Source organism: Hypomesus transpacificus, chromosome 22 (assembly GCF_021917145.1).
Source record: "Hypomesus transpacificus isolate Combined female chromosome 22, fHypTra1, whole genome shotgun sequence".
Lineage (NCBI taxonomy): Eukaryota > Metazoa > Chordata > Actinopteri > Osmeriformes > Osmeridae > Hypomesus > Hypomesus transpacificus.
The window spans coordinates 2,076,567-2,088,342 of NC_061081.1; the positions used below are offsets into that span (position 1 = coordinate 2,076,567).

The 11,776-nt window shown below is 43.7% G+C and overlaps 2 protein-coding genes across 2 annotated transcripts in view; one reads left to right on the forward strand and one right to left on the reverse strand.

The window, feature by feature from the left end:
• Window positions 1-5,629, reverse strand: part of tmem232 (transmembrane protein 232) — a 7,213-nt gene extending 1,584 nt beyond the window's left edge. Inside the window, exons 1-11 of the mRNA XM_047044768.1 lie at window positions 5,389-5,629; window positions 5,139-5,250; window positions 4,742-4,847; window positions 4,424-4,581; window positions 4,116-4,215; window positions 3,852-3,973; window positions 2,707-2,855; window positions 2,367-2,493; window positions 2,007-2,193; window positions 1,439-1,617; window positions 2-324 (exon numbers count right to left, since the gene is read on the reverse strand). Coding sequence (XP_046900724.1) covers window positions 2-324; window positions 1,439-1,617; window positions 2,007-2,193; window positions 2,367-2,493; window positions 2,707-2,855; window positions 3,852-3,973; window positions 4,116-4,215; window positions 4,424-4,581; window positions 4,742-4,847; window positions 5,139-5,250; window positions 5,389-5,519 — 1,694 coding nt within the window. The 5' untranslated portion in view covers window positions 5,520-5,629. The remainder of the gene's footprint in view (window position 1; window positions 325-1,438; window positions 1,618-2,006; window positions 2,194-2,366; window positions 2,494-2,706; window positions 2,856-3,851; window positions 3,974-4,115; window positions 4,216-4,423; window positions 4,582-4,741; window positions 4,848-5,138; window positions 5,251-5,388) is intronic.
• A 91-nt stretch (window positions 5,630-5,720) lies between these two features.
• slc25a46 (solute carrier family 25 member 46) lies at window positions 5,721-10,655 on the forward strand. The gene is made up of 8 exons (XM_047044778.1): window positions 5,721-6,191; window positions 6,763-6,805; window positions 6,898-6,955; window positions 7,356-7,433; window positions 7,601-7,701; window positions 8,471-8,527; window positions 8,844-8,901; window positions 9,227-10,655. The coding sequence occupies exons 1-8, from the start codon at window positions 5,936-5,938 to the stop codon at window positions 9,800-9,802; spliced, it is 1,227 nt and encodes a 408-aa protein (XP_046900734.1). The 5' UTR covers window positions 5,721-5,935; the 3' UTR covers window positions 9,803-10,655.
• Window positions 10,656-11,776: the final 1,121 nt, after the last annotated feature.

Here is an 11,776-nt window from a genome sequence, read left to right on the forward strand (position 1 = left end):
CCTGGAGTCTTGTCCACCCTCCCTGGATGTGGAGGTATATGTCTTGTGGGTCATCCCAGGAGGGGCTGTCGGTTTTGGGGTTGCGGGCTGAGAGGAAGCCTCCCGTGTGTGCCTGGTGGAGGTGGAGGGGGCAGGTTTACTTTGAGGCCAGGGGCAAGGCTGGAGCTGCAAAGCGGATGGGGTCAGGCAGGCATGGGAGAGGGCGCAGGCCAGCCTCCAGGAGATCATGTGACCGTAGACCACAGAGCCCACCCCAGCAGGGGGCGGGGGCTGAGCTCTTCCCCCCTCACTCAGGAAGACGTTCTGTGGGAGATTCATCTCAGCCTGAAAACCAGTCACAGAGATACTGTAGGTAGCATGATAAGATAGAAAACTGGGACACAGACATCGTACATCGGCAGAATGTTGAGTGTGCTCCGTACTGTCTCTATAGCCATGAATATCCAGGCCGGGTTAAACTGTAAACCTGATCCTCTCAAGTGCTTTATCTGGGCTTGATTGAGACAGCCTGGTGAGGCGCAACCAGGGGAATAGTCCCAAAATTGGGAACATTTGTTCATCTGGCACTGTGGGTAGACGAGTGCATCAATCGAATTCACGTAGAGATGAGATCGGGAAAGCTGGACGGGAGCTAGTCTACTCATTTTAATACCTGCTATCACTCACTTTGATTAGTAAGGGCGAGAGGTTGCTCGGCAACGTCTTGCTTACAAATGAGTCTACCGTGATAAACATGCAGAGCTTTGATTGGACTGGTTAATTACTTTTGGTCGGTGATTATGAATAGCTATTGCAGCTACACCATTCACTCAAGAGAGACCTTGGGCACCATCCTTAAATTATAATTACTCTATACAGCTCTGGTCCGCATCGCATTTTACCACCATGAAAAAAAGGTAGGCTATAGAATTGCAGTTTCTACTCCATCTGTGAGAAACATTTCACTGAATGCACTGTAGCAGCACTGGGCCCTCCCCTTGGTCTTATTGGGAGCTAGAGGATTCCATTCACAGCCCCATATGAGCTCACTCTATAGAGCTTGTTTAAAACACTTGAAGGCTTTTACATTTGATGAGGGAGTGAGTGCTTTCTTGGTAACCCTATGTGTAAGGTGTGGAGTCAGATGGCTGAGCGGTTAGGGAATCGGGCTAGTAATCAGAAGGTCACTGGTTCGATTCCCTGCCGTGCCAAATGACGTTGTGTCCTTGGGCAAGGCACTTCACCCTACTTGCCTCAGGGGGAATGTCCCTGTACTTACTGTAAGTCGCTCTGGATAAGAGCGCCTGTTAAATGACAAAATGTAAATGTAATGTTTGAATCTATCTACTAAGCTCAATCAAGTGGTGCATAACTGCCTGTGCGCCAATCCCAAGTAAGTTATGAACATGTCAGATCATGAACAAACCAGCCAGTTCTGCTTGACCCCCGACCCCAATACCTCTAGGACCCTGGGCGCGTCCCGGACCCGGGGGTCAGTTTCCCGGGTGAGCTGCCCCTGCAAGGCGACCCACGCTGAGTTCCTCAGCCCCTCCTGGAGCGGTGCCTGGCCAAGTCCTCGCCATACGCATGCCAGGGCCTGGACGGCACTGTAGCGCAGCCGCCAGTCGTCTATGCCAGCTACAGGACCAACCCACACATGATGACAGGGCAGCGTGACTAACTGGAGACCGGAGGAAGGCATCGAGACAACTTGGCTATGAGTGTAAGGGCTACAACAAAGCTGTTTGATTGGGATGTGCTTGCTAATTAAACTATAATGGGTCTTGGCAGTGTATTATAATGACTAATCCAATGTCTTCCACGGAAGGGGAGACGAATAAAACATTTATTCCACCCACAGCCACATTGACTGATACGTGAGCAGAAACCCCACATCAACATGCTGTCCAGTGTCTTTCTCTTTATCACTGGCCTTCTGCATTTGACCGAATCTTTCAAAGGGCATGTTCTGGGTTGTTAATCTCCCCATCTGTACAGAGGGACTTGTGGTCGTACGGAGGACTTACCGCTGAGCAGGACGGCAAGCAGCCCATCTGTGTCGCAGCATCCGTGAGGAGGAGAGGGATCTCCCTTCAGAGCCCTTCTCTGTACCTCGGCCTTGGTGCTGTGCAGGCAGATGTCTGCTAGCACAGTGGTATATATGTGTTTCAACTGCCAGGGCCAGTTCCCCTCGGGCCTCGACGACCTGCCCTCCTGAACAAAAAAGGTGACACGGTTGTAGAGGAAACCAAACAAATGGAAAGAGAGAATGCGAGCGAGGGGAAAGTGGGACAGAGAGACCGAGGGCAAAGAGAAGAGGTGGAGCGCCAGGAGAGAGGGAATGTGTAAACGTGTACGCTGTGACTAATGCACCCGTACTAACATACCGGTGAAGCGGATGGCTGTGCCACGTCTGGTTGTGATTTGAAGTAGAGCCTCATCAGAATCTGGAGACAATACTTGCTGGATTTGGCTGCTTCACCCAGCACCATCAGACCCAGGCCACAGTCCACCCTGCAGGATCCAAATAACAACATCGATATTACCCAGTGTCAAAATACACTGCATGTATTCTATTCACAGGCATTCGGAATGGTATAAGTTTCACTCGTTTGAAAAGAAGGACAAAGGGTTGGATCATGTTTACGAAAACATGTCGATGTACTAATGGGCAGTTGGCCGTGGTAAAGACAGGTACGACAGATTTGTCTCGGCAGTCAAACGGACCAGTTGTCACTGTGGAGCTCCTCTGTGAGCTGGACGAGGTGACGGGTCACCTGGGAGAGCTGGCTGACATTGTTGTGCACACAGTACCAGCTGAGCAGACAATGCCAAAGCACCTGGTTCACGGTGTACTCCTGGGAGCCTGGGCGAGCCTGCGAACATTCACAACACAACCGCTTTGTCGTCCATATGTTACATCAAGCTGCGGAAATGTGCCTTCAGTTCCTACAAACCCCCCCTCATCACTCCACCGCACACAGACACACAAAGAGCTGTCACCTGGGTACTCGTGTGGAGAGTACTCTGTGTGAATGTGGTATTGTTACCCTCCTATGTTGGCACACACAACAAAATGTTTCAATGATAAAACTGCAGTATTGGCAGTGACAAACATTTTGTGCTTTTCAAAGTTTGCTGCTTCATTTGTTGTGGTGTTGATTCCCATTGTTTCTAGAACATTGTACAGAGTGATTAGATACATTTGAAATAAAGGCTTTACTGGCCAAAACAAATTGACTTGATCACAAAAACCAGCTAACATCATTTCACTAATCATATTATCAGCACGTGGGAAAGTGTGAACGAGAACTAGTCCGGTGAAATCCCTCAATCATTCTGACTGGATTGTAAGAGCAGGCTGATTGCTATAAAAGGAGGGACTCTTTGCATCTATTGAATATGTTTGCCAATAAAAGCCTTTAGAACTTCTGAAACGCTTTATACCACAGAAACATCTGAGAAAGATAATCTACAAAAACTGTAACAGCAAACTTTGCAAAACACAAAATGTCTCGCTGCCAATACTTTTGGCCATGGCAGTGTACATAAAATAACATTCAAAGTTCAGTATCCTTGATGAGCCTGATAATATCCCCTAATAAGCAGACTGGGAGACAGGATGTGCAGGCGTTCAGCATACATGCTATTAATAGATGCCTTACAGCGATATGAGCTATCCAGAGAGAAGCTCGTATTGTTGTGTTCCCTGTTCTATTTGGTGACGTTGTCTAACACAGTGAATGATGCTCGTGTCCAGACCTGTGAACTTCACATGAGCACAGGCAGTGCATAGCCAGAGCCAACAGACCTGATCCAAATATTCGATTAAGTTTAATACCAAATGTACCTACAGTTATAAAAAAGCATACCAGTCCTGCATCCTTTTCAGTTTGTCCAATTGCACAGATGATCTCGCCTGTATGCAACATGAAGTCCACGTAAAACAAGATGTTGGGGTATGGTTCATAGCTGGGCTGGCACTGAAAGAGAGCTGCAGGGCGAACAGGAATTTATATCCTTTAGCAATCTCACACCATGTCAGAACAAATTCAAATACCAAACAACCTAGGATTTTGTATGGATTTACGCCATGATAAAAGCAATATGTGATTCATTTCATTTTCCTTCCCTACCTTTTAAAAAACTGTGAAGGTGGGATTTGCTCCTTTGATACTGTGTAAGGTTTCCAGAGATGTGGAAGAGAAATAGCCTTAAAAAGACCAGATAGCCTAACTGAAGGAGAAGAAAAAAACATGTTCTTCCACAGCCAATCAATAACAGTCGACAATGTAGCAGGATCACAAAACGGACCCCTTGTAATACCTCTGAGAGAAAAAAATCAAACACATTGGACACAGATGTCCCAGTTTGAACATGAACATGGATTCCTACATTGTGTTTTCCCCTGTCACTAAACACGCCCTCCACCTGGCTACTGTACCCTGAGCATCTTCACCTCACAGGTGTAGAGGCTGGGCTTCTGGGCGGTGTCTGAACAGACCCAGTAAAGAACAGACTCGGCCAGGTAGAAAAGTGAAGGGATGTGTTGTGCTTGTACTGGGGCATGATCGAGGGACATCAGCAACGAATCCAAAGAATCTAACAGGAGAAAAAGAGTGGCTTATATCCCTTGTCAACCTTTGACTTTTTATTGTTGCCATTCTGGAATTTGATTGCCATTCCATCACATGACATGGTGTGATGGATACTTATTCGGAAACTCACAACCAAAAACAACTTATTTTTTTATCATGCCCACCATTTTGAATTTTCCCAAGGCACACACCAAGCAAGAGGAGCTCTGTCCATGCCAAGGGAAGCTCCACATTGTCTCCCTCTCCCATACATTTCAGTCCTGCTCTGCGCTGTAGAAAAAAAAGATTCGATCATTTCCACAGAGAAAAGTTACATTTAATTACCTCTGAATACATTCAGAAAGTTTACAAGAGATTAAGCATTCTCTTGCGCGCATTTTTACTGTTATTTCATGAATGTGCAGACTCCTCGCTTGATTGTAGTTAAGCTATGAACGTCATGTGGAGTTCCACATTGTAGAGGTTATGTTGCCATCTAGCGGACAGGATGCGCTAATTTGTTTGAGTAAGTTTGAAAAAAGATCACATTATTCTTGATAAAGGAAAAATACATCATCCCACCTGGCTGCGGATCAGAAGTTGTTTGGCCAGCTCGACATACTTCTCCTGCTCATCAGAGCCATAGGAAAGATTGTATTTTGTGATAAACTGCTCGGTAATTTCAAATGGGTTTCTGTGAAGTACAGTACAGTAGAGAACGAAACTGTAGACCATGAGATGAAAGATCATAAATTAATATCACACCATTGTTGATTGACTACTGAAGTTTTAAGTTTCCCTTCCCGTTACAATATACCTATCTCTACAGTACCTGACAGTCGTAAAATGTTTTGTTGTCCGGATTTTTCCTCTTTCTGAAAGAAGTCTCTTCTGTAAATCCGCTTTATGTGTTAGGGATATTATGGCTAATCGACGAACAACTGGGACGTTGGTTATTGGCATCTTGCAAATCACTTGCAGCTAAATTATCAAAGTTACTGTTGTTGTGTGGATTTTTTGTTTCCTCTCCATCACTCCTTTGTAATTTGTTTTCACTGTTTCTATGGACGCTCAGCAAGGTCAACTAAGTTCACGGGAAATACTTCATATCCCATAATGCTTTATATATTGTACGCGGAAGTACATAGGACGGTTTCCGGTTGATTTGATAGTTCATTCGCGTTGTTTTGCTTGCTATCAACGAAACCTAACTGGATCGGTTGCTAGCTAGCTTGACAGTGTCCTGATTTGGTATTATAGGTAAAGTGGTTGTTAATCATTTTCAATGTTTTCCTTGACTTTTCAGTCAAAGACACTGTAAGGCTCATTGGGATAGGGATTTCAAGGAGTTGTCACGTCCACCCAGCTTTTCTGACAACATGACATCTCGGCGACCGGACAGCTTCGATGGCTTAGGTTACAGAGGAAGGGAGGATCCTGCCTACAGCGGGGGCTACACTGGAAGGTCATTTAACAATTCATCTAGTGTTGACCTCCAGCAGTGGGTAACAACGCCTCCAGATATTCCAGGTAGTCGAAACTTGCATTTCGGTGACCGCACGCCACAGTCAGAGACGGTCCCTGCGGGACCCGGAGGAGGTGCTGAAGATACTCAGCCGTCGGCCCCTCCAGCCGGTAGGGGACATCTTTATGTCAGATAGATCTGTGATTCAATATAGGAAGAGGTCTCGGGTTCCTGAAAAGTTCAAGCTGTGATGTAGAGCTAACTGCCAATCTAAGAATTTAAATTTAGGCCCTCCTTACCGTTGCTCAGTCTCACGCTACAGTTACGGAAATAAATCGCACGTTAAATGCGCATTCCCACAGACTACTTTGAAGAGGCTATCTTTAAAGAGAGTTCGTAGCTTTTTGGTAATCTCAAATGACATCAAACACATACATATACCCACACATTTTCTGACCACGCTTACATTGTTTTCCCCGTAGCTATCTTAAGTGGTTGAAGTGACTTCTAGGGAGTTATCTGTTTAATTTTCGTCACTACAGTATGAAGGTTGGACTGGCCTCGGTTTGTAAACAACAGGAAAGGATGGAAAGGCCAAGTGTTCTCACCCACACTGTGATGAGCAGTTATTTAGATTATTCAGAAATTATTAGGAGCTCTACTTGGCAGTGACACATTGGGGTGTTTTATGTCAAGTGATGTATGGGTTTGATTTTGTTGACCGGTATGGTTCTTTTACAGAGCAATTGAACAGATTTGCAGGGTTTGGGATTGGACTGGCCAGGTAACAACCTTCAAGCACACTTTTTATAATAATAATAATAATTATTATTATTGTCAACATGATCATGATACCCTGCCCCATCCTCTCCACAGTCTCTTTACAGAAAATGTGCTGGCTCACCCCTGCATTGTGTTTCGTCGGCAGTGCCAGGTAAGGATACCCCAGGAGTGTCAAAGTCAATTTTACTAAGGGCCACACTGGGAAATTTAAATCACTCAACGGCCAGATATATATGTGTGTATATACTGTATATATGTGTGTGTGATAAAAATGCACAACGGGCTGGATTTGGCCCACGGGCCATGAGTTTGACATATACGGGTGGAATAGACTTTTATTCTAGGCCTTTCAAGCTCTCGCCTGGGGCCTTGAGTTTGACACGCGCCCTGACCAGTACACTAAAGGAACTGTGACGTGAAAAGACTAAATGTTATACCTCGTGAGTTGGATTGGGCTACGTGCTGTGAAGCAGACAGCCTGTGCGCTAATGTGGTGAGATGCCCTTACTGATTCACTTACTGATTTGGTCCTCCCTGTTTGGTCCTTCCAGGTTAACTACCACGCCCGGTGCTATCATCTGTCTCCACTGACCGCCATGAGCGTCATGTACAATGTCACCAAGACCCAGGTCTGCGCCACACTCCTCTAGAAAACGCCAACCAACATTTCAAAAATCTTCTTACGAGCTGATAACTCTATTCACAGTTAAGAATAAAGTAGTAGTAGTGAATTTTTGCGGGGAGAGTGGAGCATATTGATCCAATTTGTTGTTGTTTTTTAACCAATTGATCACAGGGTCCTAAGGCTTTGTGGAAAGGGATGGGCAGCACCTTTGTGGTCCAGGGCGTCACTCTCGGCACAGAAGGGATTATAAGTGAATGCACTCCTTTACCACGGTACGAGCAACCACATCCCAATCAAGGATTCAGCTGTGTTTCAGGATTCATTCAAAACAAAGTCCTGAGCAAGTCACAACCATGATTCCTGGATTATTCTCCCCCCCCCCACCCCAAATCTTAGTTTCTGAGGTTGTCTGTGTTAAGTGGGTGAAAAGCATCATTTTAGGGTAATAGAGCTTCTAACGTTTTGAGATTGAGTTGGGTTTGTTAATTGGATGCAGTTTAATAAATCTGCGTGACGCTGGCAAACAGTTGCTGTGCCAAGCACACGAAGCATTGAAACAACAAGTTTATCAGTCATCATCAGCTTTTGCTTATATACGAGGATTTCCATCATTTCAACAACATTAACAAAACTTAACATACAACAGAATCAAGAAGGAGAATCATCTCTGACAAGAAGGAGATACTCTTTTTTGTTTTAGGATGAGGGTTTCCTTAAAGTACAGTTAGTAATACATATGAATAAACAACTGGATTTACGGACCTGAAAGTCCAGATAGAAAATAAGTGGAGTCAATGACCCCATTTGTTTATAAAAGTTTAAAACATCTGAGTCATGCTCCTCTTTGGGCTTGTACCTCCAGGAGTAAAAAAGGCCAGACAGTAAATTGTTTCTGCAACTGGTTGATAATCATTATTTTACAATGAAATAATGAGCCAAGTTTAGGACATTCAAATGATAGATTTTACAAACTGATTTGTTCACCTCCTTTGGTCTGTGTTATTACATAATAAATAAAGTGCTTTTATATTCCGTTCTCAGGGAATTGTCTCACAAATGGAACCCAAAACAAGTTGTTGGGCATTTGGTCCTCAAAGGGTATGTATTGAATACAGTAACACCATTTCCTCAAGTAATTTAGTTTCCCTGACAAAGATTTTAGCCTTGTCCTAGACTTGAAAAGTATATTAAGATTGTCCAACCAGATCAAAGGAAATTAATTGTGTGATAAAATTGGGTATTCATCATTTAGTTATTGGCTAATTGAAGCTTCAAAAAGGTTTGTGGTGACCATGTTGGAGGGAATTTACATCCCATACTGTAAAGGCAGGCAATTTTCATTTGGATGTGGGTCTCTTATCTGTTTGGGTGCTTATATCCTATACGGTTTGTCTGTATATTGTCTTTTCCACAGATTGACCTATGTAGTTGCCATGCCGTTCTACTCCGCAAGTCTCATTGAAACAGTCCAGGTCAGTACACAAGAGTGTGTTTAGTAACCACTTCATACACATAATAGTATCGAAAATTGTTCTGTTTGTCTTTCTTTTATAAACTGACAATTGGCTGCACGTTAAGTTAATTTTAAATTTGCTTCAGTTAAATCCAAATCATTTTAAACCTGACCTAGATACATCATCCATGTACTCATTAATATAATTTCCATTAATAATTTCCATCTCATTAATATAAAATGAATCTTTACTTAATTCAAGGTGAATAGTTATTCATCCATATTTGTACAATTTGAATATACCTTAACCTTGTTGTCCCCTGTACCCTGTTGGGTGTTGGCAGAGCGAGATAATCCGGGACAACCCAGGCATTCTGGACTGTGTGAAGGAGGGCGTGGGTCGTGTGATGGGCATGGGCATCCCCCACAGCAAGCGCCTACTGCCCCTCTGGGCGCTCATTTTCCCCACTGTCCTTCACGGAGTCCTCCACTACATAGTCAGCTCCTCCGTCCAGAAGCTGGTCCTCTTCCTCCTGCGCCGGCGTAGTCCCACCAAGCAGCCGCCTGACGGCTCGGAAACGGTGCAGAGCATGCTGGACGCCTACTTTCCCGAACTCATGGCCAGCTTTGCGGCCAGCCTCTGCGCCGACGTCCTCCTCTTCCCCCTGGAGACGGTGCTCCACAGGTTGCACATCCAGGGAACGCGCACCATCATCGACAACACTGACCTGGGCTTCGAGGTCCTGCCCATCAACACGCAGTATGAGGGCATGAGAGACTGCATCAACGTGATCCGCCGTGAGGAGGGGGCCCTGGGCTTTTACAAAGGCTTTGGCTCCATCGTGGTGCAGTATTCCCTGCACGCTGCCGTGCTGCAGATCACCAAGGTGATCTACTCCACCTTGCTGCAGAACGCGTGAGTGGGAGAGAGAGGGAGGAAGCAATGGACAGCCACTGGATCTCCAAGTCTTTTGACTAGAACACCCCCTGTTTAAAACCTACTTTTACACTCAAGTTGGATCATGCTCATTCCATATGAGGTGGATGATGATGATGATGATAATGATGATAACCACAACAGACAATGCAATAACCAAAAGATGAATTGTTTCTTTTAGTTTTTATTAACAATTGTCACTGTCACCAAGCACTTGATATGTAATTTATTGCATGACATCAGTAACAATTGTCATAAGTCCTTACTTTGTGAGCAGTCATACAAGAGTCCAGTTCTAAGCTCTCTGGGTTGTGCGTAGTTGAGCAGAACAGAAAACCGTTTGTATCCAAAGTTTGATGTTGTAAAACAAACCCCAAACTTGTGTTCTCTGTAAATCATGGCAACATGCTTGTGTCTTGTGTTTCTTGGTCATCGTTAGGAAGGTTCATATTTGTCAAACTGCAATGGAAATGTATTTCCGCTGGACTTGAATTGGCACTAGCAGAGAATAGTTTGTGCCAATTTATTCAGAGATGTATGTACAAAATGTACAGTTCAAGTGAAATAAATTATTTGCTTTATAGTTAAATAAGGTTTGTATGTAGATATCTGTCTGATTCATCGGCCTGTCCATGTTATTACACCCACGATGTATATTGCACATTGCATAAACAGTAGATGTACCAGTGTGTGGAACAAAAATATTTTGCATATCGCTGATTGAAGTCAGGGATTTTATGTGATGATAATTGCCTCTTGTAAAGTACGGTGAAGGAAAGGGTATGAGGATAATTTGTTAATTGCTTGAAAATTGAAATAAAATTGAAATAAATCTATGGCTTATATGTCCTTCACCTCTTTGTGTAACCTTTCAAATTACTCAATTTCAAAGTTCTCAATTTAGATTTTCTTTATAATGATTAACTGTAAATTGCTTCAATGACTTTAAAGATGCAGAGAGGAGAAAATGCACTTGTCAAAGTGAAAACGCTGGTTCTAATAACGACCTTTATGTGTTGGTCACTGAATTACTGCCTTTTTGGCCAGTCTTATTCATTTTTCTTAGTAACTTTTACTTCAAACCAGACAGCACTTCAGTCATCACCAGACATTCTAAACCAGAGATCTGATATCTGGTACCCATATTAAACTCCCTTCTATATATCAGTGTGACTGAATGAAATTTATCTTTAATGATACATGTAAAGAGTACAGGTTGAAAGTGAACCTTTTTGGTATAAACACACTGTATGATTCATATTGTGTATGTTTGCATGAGTCAGAGATTATCTTTCATGTGACCTGAGTTTTCTGGGAGGTGATTTAGTGGTGACTATTAGATGATGCTTGGGGTGAGGGTTGATGATAGGTATAAAAGGCCAGTTAGATTCAATGGTCACTGCAAAAGATCTCACATTCGGACAATGACACCCAATACATATTTAATTGGTAAATGATTGACCGATCTTGTCAGATTAGCTACAGGCCCTCTCTTGTGCAGAGATGTTACATATCACTGTTTGGTATGTGAACCATTGTTTTGACTTGTTCTTAATCTTTGTTTCACAGCCTACTTTTCTCTGGCTGTGTCATGGCACCTTGGCTGGAGCATGCCTCCAAAGAAATGCCCCTGTTTGTCGAAAATAAAGGACGATATGTTGTATGTCATTGGCGTGGAGTACAAATGGAATGTAAGTTGAGCCCCCATATATTGACAATTTTGTAGATTTTCAGTTATTCAGCAATTATGCACCACATTTGCATTTCGACTCAGTTGGTTGTGATCTGGTTTTCCCACAGGAACTGCAGGACTCTCTTCAATACGTATATAATAAGGCAGTATGTTTTCCCTGATTACCCCCACACTTTGCAGTTGTGTATTTCAAACTCACTGACCCTGACGCTTGTATACATTTCTTTTGTCAAGGATGTGACCTCAGAGAAGTCTGACTGCATC